The sequence below is a fragment of the Acomys minous genome (assembly GCF_964271855.1).
Source record: "Acomys minous genome assembly, chromosome: 3".
Taxonomy (NCBI): domain Eukaryota; kingdom Metazoa; phylum Chordata; class Mammalia; order Rodentia; family Muridae; genus Acomys; species Acomys minous.
The window spans coordinates 23,550,926-23,570,947 of record NC_140485.1 but is presented as its reverse complement, the minus strand read 5'-3'; the positions used below and the strand labels follow the sequence as shown (position 1 = coordinate 23,570,947).

The 20,022-nt window shown below is 43.6% G+C and overlaps 1 protein-coding gene across 2 annotated transcripts in view; it reads right to left on the bottom strand.

Moving 5' to 3' along the window:
* The window catches only part of FBN1 (fibrillin 1), a 201,976-nt gene that overhangs the window by 45,049 nt on the left and 136,905 nt on the right, over window positions 1-20,022 (bottom strand). For both annotated transcript variants that reach the window (XM_084775482.1, XM_084775483.1), the window contains exons 31-43: window positions 19,246-19,371; window positions 17,581-17,706; window positions 11,053-11,175; window positions 10,790-10,912; window positions 9,304-9,429; window positions 7,076-7,198; window positions 5,315-5,437; window positions 4,817-4,981; window positions 3,000-3,068; window positions 2,780-2,905; window positions 1,732-1,854; window positions 950-1,108; window positions 222-293 (exon numbers count right to left, since the gene is read on the bottom strand). In XM_084775482.1, the coding sequence (XP_084631608.1) occupies window positions 222-293; window positions 950-1,108; window positions 1,732-1,854; window positions 2,780-2,905; window positions 3,000-3,068; window positions 4,817-4,981; window positions 5,315-5,437; window positions 7,076-7,198; window positions 9,304-9,429; window positions 10,790-10,912; window positions 11,053-11,175; window positions 17,581-17,706; window positions 19,246-19,371 (1,584 nt within the window). The remainder of the gene's footprint in view (window positions 1-221; window positions 294-949; window positions 1,109-1,731; window positions 1,855-2,779; window positions 2,906-2,999; window positions 3,069-4,816; window positions 4,982-5,314; window positions 5,438-7,075; window positions 7,199-9,303; window positions 9,430-10,789; window positions 10,913-11,052; window positions 11,176-17,580; window positions 17,707-19,245; window positions 19,372-20,022) is intronic.

The window sequence follows — 20,022 nt, the reverse complement described above, 5'->3', positions numbered from 1 at the left end:
GGCTTCTATCCATTAGGGGGCGCTGCAAAAGGCTTTTCACTATTTCAAGTGAAGACTTGCACTTCAAAACAGGTTGAGGGTCATCTGACAATGTTTCCTTCTCAGAAAAGGAAAAAAAGTGGACCTTAGGAAAATGACGGTGTGTATTCCTCCCTCTTTTAACACAGAGGCGGAAGCAGAGGACCCTCACCACACTCACAAGCACACAGGCTCAAACTCACCCACGGGTAAGCCAGTGTAAATATCAATGACGAAACCTGGCCTCTGGCTCCCACAGAGGGTAGCAAACTCATCTGCAAGAGGCAAACAAAGAAGGGGCAGAAGTCAAGAGTGAGCAAGAATTCACAGAGGGAAATAAGCAGGAAACATTTATAAACATGTATCCATCTGAAAATGCTGTGGAAGTAGCAGTGCCTGTGACACAGACACTGAAGGGAAAAACAACCTCCCCGCTAACAGTGAGAGAGAACGGGGTTTCCATATCCTCCATCCTCTTTGCTGTGTCTGGCTTTCATGTGAGTTCTCAGCAATCCCACTCAGGCCCTCCCACTCGCATGGTGAGTGATTTTATACACAGCGCCTTCTCCCCAGCCCAAGGCTAGCTTTAAATACACGAAAAAAGATGCTCATTTATTTATCCGGTGTTTTCCCTGGTGTTCCCAGTGTTTTGATGATGAGAGGGAGCTCTGAAACAATGCTAGCAATGTTTATATTTTCATGATATGTTGAATTTACTGGTTTGGTTACAACGTTGGATGCAAATCAGAAAATGTATGGTGTTACTCAGCGTTCAGCAGGAATGACCACGGACGGGCAACTAACTGCAAAGTAAATGCTCGCCTTAGTAGGTCAAGTTTTCTCTCTGAAAATACAGATTACACTCTTTTTTTCTCTTTACTAAGCCCGGTCTTCTCTGGCAGTTCCCAGCTAACTTCTCCACCCTGGTCACCTGTGCTTGGAATAGGGCACTGTTCACAGGGCTTGTTCCAGGCCCTGCCGATGTTGTAGGAGCAACAGCACATCTTCTTTGTCATGTTGAAGAGGAGCTCCCCATCGCAGGTCTGATTGTCAGCATAGTAGTTTCTGTAGCACAGACTTCTTCTCATGTCTAGGAGGAAAAAGAACAAGCGGGCCTGGTGATCCCAGTGTCTCTGCAACTCTTAAGGGGAGACTCAAAAAAAAAAAAAAAAAAAAGAGCAAGGATCTGTGGTCATCCAGACGCAACAGAAGCAGGAAGCCATCGTGCGCGCATTGTCTCTCGGCTACAAGCAAGGCACTTGGAGAAGTGTACTGCCTGTGCCACAGGGTGACGTCATTATGTAGTGCAGCATTAGCGAGCTTCACGTGTCCCTCCACCCACTCTGCTCGTCACAATTCTCCACTGCCACTTGGCAAGAGTCTCTTATTTCCGACTCATGATGTTTTAATGCTGTCAGTCAGCACTGTAATATAATTGTATAGAGACACACCCATAAGTCAAACAGAAGAAGAGCCATTAAACTGTTTGGCATCTCCCAACATCACATTTTAAAGAAAACCCTCAACTACCACACACCGTGGTGGAAGTGCCAAACTTATGGTCTACCAGGGTCATGTGTGGGCCCTCCCACTACAACAGTTCAAAGGAGGGAAGAACTCCCGTGAGCAGAACGGCCCCTATGTGCCAGCCGCTTGACTGGTCTTTTGCAGACGGGAGCGGAGCCCGCGTGCTTGAGGAAAACTCGGACTCACCCATGCAGTTATTTCCCCCGTTCACTTGCATGTAGTCTGGAGGGCAAATGCAGGTATAGTTGCCAACGGTGTTGTAACATGTCCCTGGGCCACAGATACCAGGAGTCGCGCATTCATTCACATCTGCAACCCAAGAGAGAAAGTGCTAGATGAATAGGAAAGCATTGCTCTGGAGCGGGCGGGTGATCGGTGTCAGGGTGGAAGTCGACAGCAAAGAACAAAACCTCCATCCAGAGGATGTGAAGCCTAGGTATGCAAAGCAGGTCCTCAGCCTGTGGGTGCCCCTTCTCTACGTCAGCTTGTCAGTCAAGAAGGCTCACAGAGGGGCTCATGCCTTCTGATACGAGTGCTTAGTAGGTTAGACCTTAATGGTCCCCAAAGCACCGAGGGATGGAAATGGGGCAAAATCATAACCATCAAAGTGCACTTCAGAAAGGTAAGGACGTATTTCATATGTTCACACATATAATCTAGGCTAAAGCCATCAGCAGCTGACTTCCTAACTCTTCACTGTAAGACAAAGTCAGGTGGGACTCCCTTGGCGCCTCTCCTCTTTCAAACAAGGGGGCTCACTGGAGCATCTGTTAGCCACAAGTCTGAGCGTGGCGATGCTCAAATAATTCTTCCTGAAGAGGTCTCTTCCCTGACTGGTCCTGTGAGTCCTGGATATAGATTGATCCCACCACCCAGTCCTTGAACTAGTTGCTCTCAAATTGAAAAATGGTCAAAATTCTCTATCTTTAAAAAGGCGAATGAGGCCATTGGTTGTATCATAAAGATAAGCGTCCTCCGGAGGCTCATTTGAACACATGTGTACAGGTGGGAAGTGGTTAGGGACAAGAAAAGGAGCCCAGAACTGTCCTGTACAGAGATAGCATGCATGATAGTCTAGTGAAAATGGACTTTCTAAAGAACACGGTTTAGCTCGAGTTTGGCCTACGAAGCTATTATGCTGCTAGCTCCTCAATCTCCCGGTAACTCTGTTCTGGTTTGGAGGGTTAGTCAGTCCTCAGCAGTTGAAGAACACAGCCTGCGAGGGTTCATTTACCATCACACACTCGAGTGTCTTCGTTCAGGTAGTAACCAGTTGGGCAGCGGCACTGGAAGCTGCCAAAGGTGTTGATGCACTTCCCGCCTTGGCACAACCCTGGAAGCTCCTGGCACTCATCAATGTCTATCAGGATGAAAAGAAAACATGCCTTCAGGATCCCATTAAACCCACGGACACCCAAACGGTGTGCATGCTAAGACAAAGTTGGAGCCCTTACCTTCCAATATAACAGTGATGGGATTTGGCCGAAAACCTTCTCCTCCAGGGCAAAGGATTTTATACTCAGCTATCGAAACAAAAAGTTCCATGTGAGTTCTTCTAAATCTAAAACTTCTAAAATAACATCTTCAGGAGGAATGCTGACACATCTGACTGAAACGCTAACCGTTTGGACTCTTCAGCTCTTATTTACCTATTTAAAGCAAGTGAACATCTTCGCACACAGCACGCCAAACATAAGGCCGCTGTGCTGATCTTGGAAACCCAGAGTTACTCTCCTGGTCTTACATTCTTGTGAGATATTTTATTCTTTATATCTGTCCACTGCATTTTAAAAGAGGGTTCCTCCCTATTTTTGTTTCCTGCTCACTTCACTCCATTTTGGTTACACTTCGTATTCCTTCCTAGGTGTCAGCATCTCTCATAATAACCACCAGCTTCTCTCTAAAACCCTTTCCAAACAGAGGGTAGGAGATTCTTCATTCTTTTTCTCGGCCCACTCCCCTCCTTGATGGCTAGATATTTTTCTCACTCCTCTGCCGCTCATGTGATTCTAAAGATATGATCTCCAAAAGAAGCCAGCTTTTCTAGGCTCTTTTAACTATTCCAGCAAGCCACGAGAGGCTTTCTTTCGGTGTCATGGCTCAGCATGTGAGTAACAGTGACCCAGCCCATAATGTCACCCTAAAGAACCTGAGTCTTATTCTTTCAAAATTATCAATGTCTTTCTGAGCCTCATCCTTGCCCTGGCTTTATAAAACCATATGGATTCATATATGTTCAAATTCCCATGTAATCTGAGCTGTGACTTCTTGCTCATCATTGTTGTCCTATATCATAGCCTCAAATCCTAACCTGGTTCTGCCCCTCTTAATATCAATGACATTGGGGTCTTCCTCTTTAGTTTTCTTCTGCTCCTCCTTTGGGTGTCTCCTTACTTATGTCATGTGTTTTTTGTTTTTGTTTTTGTTTTTTAATGCTGAAAAGTTCACAAAGCAGTCAACACCCACTTCCAACTTAAACTAATATCTCCTTCTCCCTCTCTCTGTCTGTGTCTGTCTGTCGGTCTGTCTGTCTGTCTCTCTTTCTCTGAGAGAAGGTGGTGGTGGCCAGGCTGTGATGGGTGAGGTATCCTAAGACACTAACCTGGCCAAGGTCACACAGCCACCACTTGGAAGGTCCCACCTTGAACCTAGGGCATGTTTTCTGTCCAGTGTGACTTTGTGCCTACTCTTCTTCCTCAGGTTGAGGCTCGTGCTGAAGTAGAGCGCTTATATTTGTGACCTATTCTGCCTAACAGGTGCACATTCCTGGAGGGCAGAACTCTGGCTAATCCATATTTCTACTCTCAACTTACTTGGTGAATATTGTGAGGAGCAAATGGCCCTTCTTCAAGGGGTGAACCGATGTTAATGCCAATAGGCCCTGTAAGCAGCAGGCACTGACTTTGGCCAGATTGGCTACACCTGATTTAAATCAAAGTATACAAGACAAGAAGCCCCTTTAAAAGAGGTGTATCCTTCAAGCTGCATTCTGGAGTTTCCATTCAAATATACTTGAAAACCTAGCCCTGGAAATACTGAAGTCATTCTAACTTCTTACTAGGATAGGAGACACTCCCTGCCCTACACAACTTTTAGGGCAAGCCAAAGAGAGAGCTTTTGGGCTCCTATGTCCTGGACTGATGGCCTTGACCCTTTCCTATCCCAAACATGGCGACACCAGCAGATCCCTCCTTCAGTTGTTTCCCCTTTATGACTCTAGAGAGAACAGGTCTGGAATGGAGTAATAACAGGCAGGAGGTTGTCCACTTACACGTGTTCACAGCAGGACACAGTTCACACGGAGTTCCCCAGGCTTTACCCAGCGAGCAACAGCAGGAAGCCTTAGAAACACCAACTCCGATTTCATTGCTGCAGGCTGTATCTCCGTTGTCTCCTCGAGGCCGGATGTCCAGATAGCAGTTTCCGGATCGAGTATCTATTTGTCACACACACAAACACACACACCAAAAAAAACCCCAAAACACTTGTCAGGCAAATTCTCCCTGTTGTAGTGGTAGAAGGGGCAAAGAGTCAAACTCATTTCTGAAATTTACCTTTACTAAGAAGAAGCTGAAAAGTGCCTAAGAATATATATATATATATATATGCTGTTTTCCTTCAGAAAAGAAAGCTCAAAGTATATAATGTGTTTAAGAAATATTTACATTTCTATACTATTACTTTTGAAAACATCAGGAGTGGAATATTCAGTAACGCTTTTAAGATAATAAATAGCATGTGCCTTAAAAAAAAGTTTTAGGGATCTTACCGACACAGCCAACTCGAGTTGGATTCAGCTCAAAATCAGGTGGACAGTCGCATATGTAACTACCAGGGGTGTTGACACAGTTGCCACTGATACAGGTGGTTGGATCCAGACACTCATTGACATCTGCAGCCAAACAGATGGGCAGAATTACCCAGCATCCCGTGTGGACTGACATCACCAAGGCAGTCGCACCTAGTCTCTGGCTCCCACTGAGGACCGTTCTGAGGTTATGCCTACTGATTCTGCCTCCCACCTCCAAGAGGCACCAGGAGGACCTGTGTTGAAGTCTTTGATCCAACCCCCACCCCCTGAACATGTTTACCCTTCGAATTTGTCATCAGAATAAAATGTAGCTTTGGAGCTAAGAAAAATATTCCAGTCAAGGTAACTGGCGGCAAAACATTGTTTTGACCTCGGTCAACCAAAATTTCAGACATAGGTTTATAAAAGCAATATTTAATATGTGTGGCGTGTTATTTTGTCAAATTAGAGCAAGCTGTCCCAGGGAGCACTTGGGAGCAGGTGGTCTCTACTGTCCTCTTGCATACACATGCAGGAGGCTTAGTGAGCTTCTTCAAGCTCGTAAGAGTCTCCTCACACAGATGCTGCGCAGAACGTTTCCTTTTGGTTTCTAGTCCAAAAATATACACAGCATTCCAGATACTTAGGACATGAATTTTTTTTTTTGACAAATTCTAACCCTGTACAACCTTCCTTTTTTGTTTTTAATGCTTTAGAAACACCCCGAACTAGACAAATGGCTTTGGAGCAGACAGTGTGGGGAATCAGGATGCTTGTCCTGGGGTGTTTGCTGTGGCCTGGGAACCCAACGTCCTTGAGGATGGGACCTGCTTCCTCTGTATTTTGAGTAGGAGGGTGGATCAAAAAAAAAAAACTGGCTCTGATTGTCCGCCTTTTCTTGGTACCAAAGAGAGCTGTGTGGTGGGTGGCTGTAGGTTTTTTGTTTTGTTTTGTTTTTTTAATGTTTCCCTGGGAGTCCTTTGTTCTACAGAAAAATTACTTATGTATTAAATGGAGCTAAGAAGATAGTTCAGTGGGTGAAGCATTGGCTATGCAAACAGGAGAACCCGAGTTGAGATGCCCTGCACCCACAGACTGCTCGGAGTAGGAGAAAGAAGCAGGACGCTCTCAGGAACTCACGGCAGCCAGTCTAGCCAATCAGTGAGAGACCATGTCTCAACAAGTGCGGTAGAAAGCAACAGAGGAAGACACTGGACCTTGACTTCCAGCCTCCACATACATAGGTACAGACACCTAACCACCTACTTGTACCCCCAACACCCACCACTGCGCACAAAAGAAATGCATGGCCTGCCCCTACGTATCAGGCACTCTGGTGCTCAGTACCCGGAGCAGGGGTGGAAAGGTGTGGGTATTGCATTGGAAATGTACAAGGAACGAATCAGAGATCTCAAGGCATGGCCCCTGAATGGAGGTTCTGAAGGTGTATTCTAGGAGGGAAGAAAATGGCAGGAAGCTGTGCAGCGAGAGCTCCCCAGAAATATCCCTCTAGAGCCACAAGCTCACGTCCACACCTACAGACCTATCTCTTCCCTTTGTACACTCTTACCTATCCATTCCAGGCCTGAGAAAATACACCCTTGACTGCCAATGCCTTACTCTTCCTGTCTTTTCCTCTGTCGCTTCTTTGGTCCCGGTGATGCCCAAGTAACATGCCCCCTGGGATACCTGAAGCCCCACCCTCCTTTTTTTTTTTTTTTAACATGAGTGATACCTTACCTGTGCAGTTCCCACCACTCCGGTCCAGCTCGTAGCCAATCTCACACTCACAACGGAAGAGGCCCGGGAGATTGTGGCAAGTTCCAAAGACACAGATGTTTGGAAGGGAGCACTCATCAATATCTTGAGGGGGGAAGGATTACAAAAAGAGGGGGAATTTTAAAAATTCCATTAAAGAAGCCACCCAATAAAATTAGCCAATAGATATTGGCATTAAGAACATGTAGTCTACCTGCCAACAATGTAGGCAGTCCCCTAGACTTACAGGGGATTGTCACTACACCGAAGGCTTGCTAGTGACAGGCTATGCCTCCTTGGGCCCCGTCACATGCCAAGCCATAGCCTGAACATTTTCTAGGCAGCCATCTGTCTTTGTGACATTTGATATAGATTTACATCTTGACGTAATCAAGAGCCAAACAGAACAATACAGACTAAATTCTTGTGTTGTTCTTGTCTATATATTCCACAGTTTTGGGGGAGAATTAAAATTTTAAGACCCTCTTTAGGATAGCTTTAAAGTTCAGTTTTCTGCTCTGTCCTAGTCTAGTTCTATGGGTGTGCTTGCTGTGGTCCATAGGAGACCTGCGCACTGCGGATGCCTCTTCCAGGCCTCCCCACCCCACCCCCCACCCCCGACTGCTTCCCCAGAGTGTTCTGTTTGTGTGATGAATACACACATTTTCAGACTGGAGACTGCTTTAACTAGGCGTGACCACTCTGTCGGTGATGATTTATATTAAGGACAAACAAACAAACAAACCCTTCCTGTAAAGTTTTAAGAGAAGCAACATTTGCCCTGGGACTGCTTGTGTCACCAGCAGTGGCATTAGTGCCTATGTCCCCTGGGCTTGGGGGTACAGAAGCCAACAAGGCATTAGGCTCATGAGCAAGGACATAATATAGCGTCTTGCCTCAGAAGCTTTCTTTTGGTGCTGCGTTTTTAACAGGAACACAACAAAGAATGCCCAAGGGTTCCAAAACTAAGGAAAAAACAGAAATCAATGCATACAACACAGCTGGGGATTCTGAATTCATATCTGCTTAATAAGGAACAGCTATTGGCTAAAGCGCTAATCGCGGTCTTGCCTAAACTTCTGTCAATCGTTATCATTTGTTTATTTCTCCTGAAATCACTTTAGTTCACTGTAGTCCCTAATTACGTTCAATAAAGACAATGTGCTTAGATTTGACAAGTGTGAGTAAGAAGGAGAATCTGTTACTTCCTAATTGGATCCGTCCTGAGTCAAGAGGCTCCCAGGCCTCTTCCTGTCTGACCAATGCTTCCCAGAAAGACAGAGCTTGAAGCCGAGAGACCAAAGCAAGTGGCGCTATTCCAGGGAACTCTCCTCCAGGGACATGTCAAATCCCGTTCTCCATCTACATGCTGGAGGTATTTAGAGAATGTTCTAAGATATATTTAGGCCAATACTCCACACAAGGAAGCAAACTCTGTGCTGTCATTATCTGGAAGACTTGATCTCTAGAAACCAAAGCCTGGCTGACATTAACAACCATGCTTCTGTATTTATAGACAGCTCTCAGAACATCAAGGGATCTGGGCTTTGAGAGGGTTTTTTTTCCCTCAGAAGTAGGGATAACTGAGTCCCACAGAATGAACTGTGCATAGTCACTGTTTCTCTCTTATGTGCCATGGTCTGACACTGCAGACCACTTGGCCCAGATTTTCTCTGCATTAACAGAAATGGTCTACCTGAAGGTACAATTATCTTCTACCAGTCACTTGTCCTGTTGGTGTGACAAAATACCCCCCAAAAAGTAGCAAAAGTAAGAGCATTTATTTCAGCTCATGTGTGTTTGTGGCAGGGACATCATGGTAGCAGGCGCTTTGAGGCAGCGGTCATGTATGTCCACGGCCAGGAAGCAGAGAGCAGAGGCTGCTGATGTCCTGTTCTCTTTCTCTTATCTTACCTAATCCGGGACCCTGGCCTATAAAACGATGCTCCCCAGAGTTTAGATGACTCTCACCTCAGGTAATCTCATCTAGATAATCCCTCACAGGCATGCCCAGAGGCCCGACTCTCAGTGTCCCTAGATCTTCTGAGGTTGACAATACTAACCGTCCTACCCCTCTACCAAGTCAACGGACCAGCTTACATGCGAAGGTAAAACACACTCCAGGTTTAGAGTAGAAAAAAAGTCAGCAATGTGCGAATAATCAAATCTCACCCAGCCCTGCCGGGCTCTTACAGCTTCCCCATGGTTACCTTCACAGGCTTTCCCGTCAGCACTGGGCACAAAGCCCATGTCACATTCGCAGCGGTACCCGCCAGGGGCGTTGAGGCACTGGCCATTGCCACAAAGGTTCAGGTTGTCCGAGCACTCGTCGAGGTCTGCAGACAGAAACACAAGCTATACTTTTGCAATCAAGCGCTTTCCAGTGCCTCAGGTCCTATAATTTTTTATAACTGCCAAGTTCCCGAGCTTAGCGGAACTTCGTCCTAACTCCTGCTTGATAAATGTAAACTCACTGGCTTTTTCTTTGGCATGCCCAATATTGAATGTGCAGCAGTGTTAGGTACAGACTCAGAACTCTGAATCCTATATCATCCCTAATGCTGCAGGGTGAATATTAGGTCAAACTTATTATTCAGGCTAAGATCTTTTGACAAGAAGGGTCACTCACAGGGAGGACATGTTCCAGACCCAAAAGGACACATCACAGTGTGTACCCATTTCTCAGGCTTCGGGAACAGACCAAGTGGAGTGCACGTGAGCATCAATGCCTAATGAGTGCATAAGATAATAAGATAAAACATCCTTGGATTGGGCAGAGATGATTTCAGCAATGATAAAACTTCCAGCACATTTTCGAAGGTCACCCAGTGACCCTTTGCTTTTTTGCACTTACCTGACACCTTATTATTGACTTCACAGTGCCAGACAGAAATCAGCTCTTCTCAATTTTTTAAATGAATTTAAGCTGATTCTCTAAGTCACATAGGTGACTTGAAATATGGATAGTACAGTCATACTACTTTATGGCCAATGGGTAATGGGTCTGTCTTATTTAATCCCAAAGCCTTGACACAAGAGGCACTGTCTTTGTGGACAAGCACAGCTGAGTATCTGCATAAACTGTGCAATTGCATAGTATGAAATCATACATATTTAAATTCATATTGCAAGTTTATGCTAATTCTGTGACTTTTAATTAGAGCCAAGAAGAATGACGATTTCACATCATCAGGTAAGAGAAAGCCTTACAAAACAGTTTTGAACTGTTGTTATGCCAACACACTGTGATGGTATGGTGATGTGGCGAGGGTTTGTACTGCCTCCCTCATGCAGAACACCACATCCTCTGTCCTGTGTCTTCCTACAGGAAGTTTATCCTTGGGTTTGATAAGACAGGAAGTCACCAGTGAGAAACAGGGATGAAGGCACAAAGGTGAACACTTGTCATTATATAGATTGATATGTGTGCATATAAATGTATATGTGTACATATATATGTACATGCATACATATGCATATGCATGAAATGTCTGTGTGTGTGAGAGTCAGGCAGATATACACGCATAGACTGTGCTAGCTTTTGAGTTCTTCTTGGTGACCTGCCACCAAGGTTTCATTCCATGGGGACCTAATCTCTGATAAAAAAATCTTATCTGGCACTTGACCGGGACGCCCTAGTCTTCAAAAAGAATTGCTGGTTACACAGTCACACGGTTGTTTCCAAAGCAAGCATACCTGTGCAGGTGAAGCCATCGCCCGTGTATCCGTCCTTACAGAGACAGCGGTACGACCCCATGGTGTTCTTGCAGTCCGCGTGTTGGCTGCACATGTGCGTTCCATTGGAGCATTCATCCAGATCTTAAGAACAAATGATTATCAATACCACGACATTTACATCGAGTAATGTACAAATCAAATCTCACTTTATACAATTCGTATTTTCACGTTTCTAATCCATGTAGTTCACGAATGCAACTTTCGCCATTTTTCCAGTTCACCTGTGCACTTAATGCCGTCTCCAATCCAGCCGGGGCTGCAGCTGCACTTGAAGCTCCCCGCCGTGTTGGTGCATACAGCATGTCTGCCACAGTTATGTGCTCCGATCTCACATTCATTGATGTCTGGAAAATAACCAGCACTTCAGAAAAAAGTTTGGCACCAAAGCTTTTTTATTTGTTTTTTTGTGTGTGTGCTTTTCTGGCCTTAAAAAAAAAATGACTTAGCAGTACTCAAAAGCAAATTCTCTCTCATCCTCACCACAGTGTAATACAGATGCGTATGTGCTAAGTTCCCTATTGAGTGGCTTTGCACTTTAATTTGCAAAGACAGAAGGATGTGCTCATTGCATTTGCTGTGGGTGGCCGCCATTCGCCATTCTCTGGCCAGCCTCCTCTTGGCAAAGCCACCTCTCTCCAAGTGACAACATAAAAAGTGAGTTGCCTAATAATGCCTTCCAGTTAGTGTTTATGGTCATGTTTTTATTGGCAATATATTTTGTTAAGACAACTATAGGAAATATGCATTTCTCATATTTAGAGGCAAATGAATATAATGTTGACACATCAAAAAATTCTTGAATGATGACATATTTTTATTATTAAAGTTAAAGCATTGTTATTTCAGTATGCTTTACTTTTGTACGATTCTTGTTTTAGGTAGTATCACTTCAGTCCTACGCAGAAGATGTTGCTTGAGGCTTTGTGTACTCTTCCCTAGCTTCCTGTCAGTTGGCAGCACACTGCAGCCTAAGCCTTCGTGAGCTTCATGTAAAACTAAAGTCAGCCTAGAAAAGAACTTTTGTCAGAATAAGAAATACCAGATTACAGCACTCGGGAGGCAGAGGCAGGCAGATGGCTGTGAGTTTGAGGCCAGCCTGGTCTACAAAGCGAGTCCAGGACAGCCAAGGCTACACAGAGAGACCCTGTCTCGGAAAAAAAGAAAGAAAGAAAGAAAGAAAGAAAGAAAGAAAGAAAGAAAGAAAGACAGACAGACCAGATTAGGTCAAGTTAGTAAAAGATCAAAAGTGATTTCTTTTTTTCTCTCTTCTCTGAAATTTCATTTCAAATGTATCTAAGATAGACTGTATAAAAACATTAGGGTGACTTTTTTCCATCAAATAAATTCAATGTATAAGGGGTTATCTTCATAATTAGCGCTGTCACTTACTAGAAACAGATATGCATGGATAAGATATTATGATTTTTTAAGTGGAAACCAATGCCTCACACAGACCTTGGGCAGTCATAAGGAATGTTGCAAGGATTTCCAGTGGCCACTCAGATAGTGGCTGAAGAAGAATTCAGGTGGGGACCCTATACTTGCTCTTTTGTTTACTCTTTTTTGTTTCCTCTTTTGTTTACTCAGTTAAATGATTCAGAAGTGTTTTAAGAACAGGTGGCTTGCCAAAGGTTCCATCTTAAGCCTAGAACGGTCATTTACAAAGTATAATTTCACAATTAGTCAGAGCCTGTCCATCTGTAAGTCTATACTCTCCAATTTTCTCTTTTTACTAGCATATATTCATTTTGTAAAATGGGTCTGATTATGTCTTCATACATATATATCATGTCCTTTGACCATAGTCAACCCCCAATTGTCTTTTTATTCTCTCTTTGCCCAGTTGTCTAATGGTCAAAGATACCACTATTTTCATATGCTTTTATCTTTTCCATTAATCTTACATTTAACAAAATGGCCACTTCTTTTGATACAGGGATTTATTATTATTATTATTATTATTATTATTATTATTATTATTATTATTAAAATGTAATGAGAAATATGATTTTATATGTTTAATAAATTATTAATAAAATATAATAATCAAATAAAAATATTTTTAGACTTTTGTCATGCTTTTGAGGTGAAAGAAATTCCATTTGGAAGAGGATGTGTGTTGGGACCTTTGGAATACCTGAAAAGGGTAACTTCAGGGTCACGTTCAAGCCTCATGTTGTGAATATAATAAATCCTGCTAAGTAGCTTATGTTCTTAGGGCGTAAGAAGCAGATGAGAAAGACAGCAGCTCAAAGGATGCAAACACATTTCCAAGTTAACAGCATCAGCGGTCAGCGTGAGTATGGACATGGACACACACACACACACACACACACACACACACACACACACACACACACACATTCCAGCTCTTATTAACTGTTTCCATGGCAAACTTGGGCAAACAGAGGGAAACTGAGCCATAAGGAAAACAAGCAAACAAAAGCAGCATACTGAAACACTCTTCAATAGCATGAAGGAAACGGCACACATTTGCCAAGAACATCTCTTTCTGTACAAATGTTCTCTTTTCTCCACAAGTTTGCTCCAGACAGAAAATTCATTTCTCAGAAGAAGTGGAAGCCAAGCAAAGCAAAGAAATTCACATTCAGGCTGACACTGCAAGCTCCTTAACCCCACTGGTCCTCTGTCACAAAGACTCTCACAGGTCCTTTGAACAGGGCCCCCTGGAGGGTAAGGGACTCCCTGGCAGGGCTTTGCCTACGCCCACAATCTGTCACCCAGCCATGGGATGTATTTTGACCTTCTGTAGTCTCCCACACCATGCCACCTACAGAGATGCTTGTCCTTCTGCCCCAGACATCTTCTGTCCCACGATCCTGAGCCCAGGGTCCTGGCTTAGAGGGATCTCTAGACCTAGGGCTGAGGAAGTTGGCGTGATAACTTAAATGCAAGGGCTACTTGGATTTCTTAATCTGGGTCAAAATTTGAGCCAAAACTATTAACTGAAGTGAACACCCATGGAGTTTCCACAGGCTGAGAGCCAGTGGAGGAAAAGCCGTGGTGATAAGAAGGCGGGAGGAAATGACTAGCTGTTGGTGCGGAAGCGTATGATTCTGAGAACCGCCAGAAACAGTCTCCATGTGATAGGAACACAGAGTTTGAGAAACAGATTTATCCAGAATTCTTGCTAGTTCAACTCTTCTGATTTTATCCCCCGGTTAAGAGATCCAGAGGGTCCTAGAAACCTACAAGAAGAACACTATGATGGGCAGATCTGGGCCCACGGGTCCTGCTCAAACTATGATACCAGCCAAGGACAATACGTGCAGTAAACTTCAAACCCTTACCCAGATCTAGCCAATGGACAGGACATTCTCCACAGTTGAATGGAGAGTGGAGTCTGACTTTCACATGAACTCTGGTGCCCCATATTTGACCACGTCCCCTGCACGGGGAGGCCTGGTGGCACTCAGAGGAAGGATAGCAGGCTACCAAGAAGAGACTTGATATCCTATGAGCATATAAAGGGGGAGGAAGTCCCCCTCAGGCACAGTCATAGGGGAGGGGAGTAAGGGGAAAATGGGAGGGAGGGAGGATACAAGGGATGGGATAACAATTGAGATGTAATATAAATAAATTAATAAAATATATTTCTTAAAAAAAAGAGAGAGCATGTGATGCCAGGTAGGTTCTAAAACTCGAGCTTGTGAAAGCCGAGACCCACTTGGGCGGCACCCTGCAATGGCTTTATCGTCTTCCCATTATAGTTAGGACAAGCAGCAGAGGTCACAGGGAAACTGTGACCCCGCCCACTCAAGCCAAAGCCAGAGGAGCTGCATCCTAGGTTTCAAGCAAACGCACATTCTCTCTCCATTAAGTCAAACATTCCCCCATCAACAGTATCCACAATGTGGACAAAGCTAAAGAAGAAAAAAAAAAATGAAACCCTTAGCATCTGTGTGGGCTGGGAATGTGAGTCAGTGGGTGGACTCTTAACACTGCCGATGTGATTGGGAGAAGAAAACATGTTTATTTGTTAAAATGGAAACAATCAGTAATGACAAGGGGGACTGACATATTTAGACGGAGTTGTAATGGAGTCCAGAGGGTGACCAGTTCTCATGAAACAAAGTCTCTCCTTAGGAAATAGCATATGTGTTCTTAAGCCTCTCAGGGTGCTCATTAAAAAAAAAATCTATCTAAATAAGCAGGGTGTGCAAGTATGCGGTGTGTGTGTGTGTGTGTGTGTTATGACACAGTTGCAACATCTCTTTTTGCTGCTAATTGCAGTGCGTCTTACTTAGCCACTTAGGCAGGATAAGCATCTCGGTTTACATTAGTTGTCTGGGATGTTATAAACACTGGTCTTTAACAGGACCATCACCAAGGTGACCTGGTGGCACTTGAAGCTATGAGTAACACTGACTTGAAACCAGCCTGAGAGAGCCCTAGTTACATGGAACTGAAAAGACAGTTTGGCTGAGTTTTAAAAACTTGTTTGCAAGTGCGTGAGGCTTCTTGCCAGTTCCTGTCTGCCTAAGTCATTTCCGGTCCAGTGTGATACCCTTGGCTGTTGCTAACAGGATTGTTCACAGAGGATCTTTTTTCTTCTCACTGGGAGGCAGCCCACTCCTCCCATAGGTCACTGCAGTGTTCTTTGCCCAAGGGGGTTGTTCGGTTAAAATCAGAGGCCCCTGGTCATTTGTTTATGATCACAAACCCTCGGAAGAGCCCAGAACAAAATCCTGGATTCTACTCTTTCTAATGTGAAATATCAAAAGCCATGCAAGCGTGATATCGAAGAGGCCACAAAACTGGGGGCCTCCTCTTATAGTACTTGGTGGATACCATTAAATTGAAAGGCGATCCCAGACTGCAGTTGGAAAGAATAGGGAGGCAATGGCCCTTCTGAAAGGACAGTATTTCCCTGAGTATATTTCCGCTCGTGGGGTTTACTGGAAGGTGATTACTGTACTCTAACATTGGCACTGACTCATCCAGCACGCAGTGAGTACTTCCTGTCCCCTCTGTCTCAGCATGGCTGAAAATTCAATTACAAAAGATTTCCCTAGAAAAATGGAGTTCATGCATGTGTGGCAAACAGTTACATAGAAGTTTCAGTAGACTTCACGTTGCCTCGAGGCAGGGTATCAGAATAGCAGTAAGTTGCCATTCATCATTATCTCTTTTACCTATAATGATGCAACTATAACAAGGATATAACCTTTCCTCATGGTAAAGGCTCCAAAATAGCCATCCACTGCACACTCCCCAGTTAAACGGACCTTGTAAATGGAGCTCTCCAGACCCTTTCCCTAGAGCCAATGAAGACTGTACCCAATGAAGACTGTGTCTCCTTGGGATCACCACGTTCCTTGGCTTGAACATCAATGAGTTTTATTTCTTTCCTCTATTCATGACCACACACCATAGAATTAGTCTACCTGCCTATTCACGCTGCCAGGCCACAATCCCTTAGCAACCCTTATGTCAACACTGGAAGCTCATAGTAAATTTTGAACCAGAGAATCCTTTGTACTTGAGCACCTATGCAGAGAGGCTGAGAGTTTAAGCATTCTGCCATTTATCAGAAGGGACTTCGGATAAGCAACAGAGGTAGCATAGAAATGTTTCAGTGTTCCACCTCCTCCAATGGCTTTGGCGGACTGTCATTTTTGAAACACTAATAATATTACTGCCATGTATTAGTAAGTTTGACAGTTAACAAGGCCACTTTGTAACTAATAAATATATTTTGACGCCTTCTTGAAATACACTGATATAATCAAGCTGAGGATCCATACATTATCAAGTTGCCAATATGACAATTTTAATGTTTAAGTCATAAGGCCTAGCCAAGCAGCTTCTAGAATTCAAGGGCAATCCATTACTTGTTAAATGTTTTTTGAAGTTACCTAGATCAAACTCACCACGATGTCCATGATGTTTTAAATTATGTTATATGTTATAATCTATCGCTTTAATATAAGTTATCATAGTAAAACTTCATGGTCTGCCATTCCATGTATGAAACTTCATTATTTCCTGTTTGAACACAACAACTAAACACTTATAAGGTAACATCATGGCACAGAGTGGCTTCTCCCATTTGGCATTGAACAGACTAGCCTCCTGAAAATATTGCAAGAGGTTTTCTTAAGTGCCATTGATAGCGAAGCAGAAAACTGTGACTGGCTCAAGTCCTTGACATTAGTTATGTCACATAAACAAAGACTTGTTTAGACTGAAATGTTAATGCGTCAAAAGCAATCTAACTTGAGGATTGAAAGACCGGGAAGAACTGATGAAATGCAGGGTGTTTTCCTCCCCTGAACAAGCAATTTCAGTTGTAAAATAAAGTGCTGGCAAAGAAGCTTGGTCTGACCAAGGGTTGGCAATCTCCAGGAACCAGCGTGGTCACTAAGGTGGCCTGAAAGTATGACTCTTAACCCATAAAACCCACAGCATTCACCATGTTAACTTATGCAGCAGAGCACAGCAGTCACCATGTTAACTTATGCAGCACAGCACAGCAGTCGCCATGTTAACCTATCCGGCACAGCATACCTTTGTTTTCACAGATAAAAGACAGACTTCATTCACCTTAGTTCTAATAAATCATGGAAAGTTTCAAAGGCATAGAAGCTAAAGTAATAAAATATGGCACACAAAATACCTACAATGCAGTTAAAACAGTAAGTTTAGAAACTTGGGTTAAACTGTAATTATTATGTCGGTTTCTTAGCTACTTGATTTTTTTTATTCATATGAAAAAGAAAACATACCTGTACAGCCTGTTTTCCCTTTTTTCCCTGAATAGCCCATATCACAGTGGCAGATAAAGGAGCCTTTAGTGTTTTCACAGGTCCCACTGAGGCAGATATTTGGATTCAGGTCACATTCATTGACATCTGTAAGACACACACACACAGTCCATGTGTCCAGGTTTCTGCTGCAATGGATACTTATTTTCTGAGATAAAAGAGCTATGATAGAAAACTAAGGAAAGGTGAGACACTTTCACTAAAATAATAATCTTGGAAAGAAAACATAAAATATACTTAGAATGCTTTTACTCAGAAAAAAATGAAAAAACATTCACACTGGCACACTTTAGTGCTGGCTCAGCATGTAGCCTGACTTTTACCCCACCATGAAGGGTCAGTAAACCTAATTCCTGCCGCGTAGAAGCTCGCTTATGGGATGGATTTTTCTAGGAGATGACATTCTCTGTGGTAAGGTAACTGTGATTCTGTTTGTCTGAGGCCTACATTTTACTTTCCGTATTTAAAAAAGAAAGGATGAAGGGGTAGGAGAGATGGCTCAGTGGTTGAAAGCACTGGTTGTTCTCCCAGAGGATCAGGGGTTTGATTCCCAGCACCCGCACGGCTGTTCACAACTGCTGTAACTCCAGTCCTAAGTGATCTGATGCCACCTTCTGCCCTTCGCTGGCACCAGGATTGAATGTGGTGCACAGATACTCATGCTGGCAAAACACCATCCACATAATGAAGGTGCACATGACCATCCTAGGTACCTACCTCTGGCCAAGAGGGAATGATCTCCTCACCAGAAACAACAAAAAGAAATTAAAACAGAAAAATGGACAATAGATAGACAGAATGTTCTTCTAGGCCCTGGACAGGAGGCAACAAAAATGCAGTGATTCTTAAGATAAAGAAAATAAACTGGGTTCTAGATTATTCTCAGATTTTTGAAGAACAAATTCTAAGCCCATGTCTATGGCAGAGGATAGATGCACATAGAACAAGGTGACATCACTGGCCCAGGTAAAGTCAGAGGAGGAAAGGAGGGAGCGAGAGAGAGACAGAGACAGAGAGACAGAGACAGAGAGATAGAGACAGAGAGAGACAGAGAGAGACAGAGAGAGAGACAGAGACAGACACAGAGAGAGAGAGAGAGTGAAAGAGAGAGAGAGAGTGAGAGACAGACAGACAGACAGACAGACAGACAGACACAGAGATATCACCAGTAGAGAGAACACGAATGACCTGCAGATATTCAGATCAGTGGTGGGCTCGCTCATGCCAAGAAACAAACCACCCACGCAGTCCTTGGCATTTACAGAAGAGCAACATTAGTGGCCTTTTCCCGTGGCTAAATTAGAAAGCCGTATGCTTCACAGGGCATCGAGCTGAGCTCCAAAAGGGTCTTGCCTCAATAATATAGCAAAACCAGCTCTAGACTAACTGTTGCTTAAAAGTAAGACTTTTAAAAGGATCAGCCTGGTTGCAGATGACCAAAATGCACTCTCGTAGTTCAACAATACTTCTAGAACACAGAAATCGCCAGCACTTACTAAGGTGAAGTTTAAAACGACCAGTTTATAATAGTTATCAGGCAGGAAATATGAGCAAACTGATCTTCACGTGATTTCCCAATCCTTGTGACTGAACAGGTGAGTCAGATGACGCTGCCTTCTTCCTTACCTACGCAAGTTTTCATGTCTTCAGACGCCATGAAGCCATCATAGCACAGGCACCGGTATTCTCCAGGTATGTTTGTGCACTGGCCACCATCACAGATATTGGGGTTATCTTCACACTCATCAATGTCTGAAAAGAAGAAAATCAACAACCACGGGTTATAGATACTGATATTGGCTCCATTATTCAGCAAGGAGGCATGAACCGACCCAATGTAACAGCCCACTTGGGTAAGATGAGTTATCTCCTAAGTAAATCCAAATGAAACTTTGTATCAGTTACCTCATCAGGTTATCCTGGGGACTAAGAAAGCAGTCAATCCCAAAATTCTCAGTATACAGTCTAAGAACACAGCAGACCCACGCGGGTGTGAAATACTATCCATACGAATTTAAACCTATGAATTTGTAATTCAAAATAATTATGAATCATATTTTATCATTGTCCTGTTATAAATGGTTACTTTCAACATTTACTTTGGAGAGTCAAATTACACAGAGATGGGTTTTACGTGTGTGTGGGGAGAGTTTGGGGGTGTTAAAGGTCAAATGCAATTTCTCTTCCTAACCAGAGGCAAAATCAAAGCCTGAGTCACTTTTTATCTCTTGTTGGTTGCCTGGCTCATCTAGCATAAGGTAGTAAGATGGGAGGTACAAGTTAGGAGAGTGGCTCTCAGACTTCAGCATCTATCCAAACACGTGGGTCAGCAAGATGACCTCATCAAGATGACCCAGCACTTTGCAAGTCAGTAGATTTGGATGGAGGTTGAGGCTTTGTGTG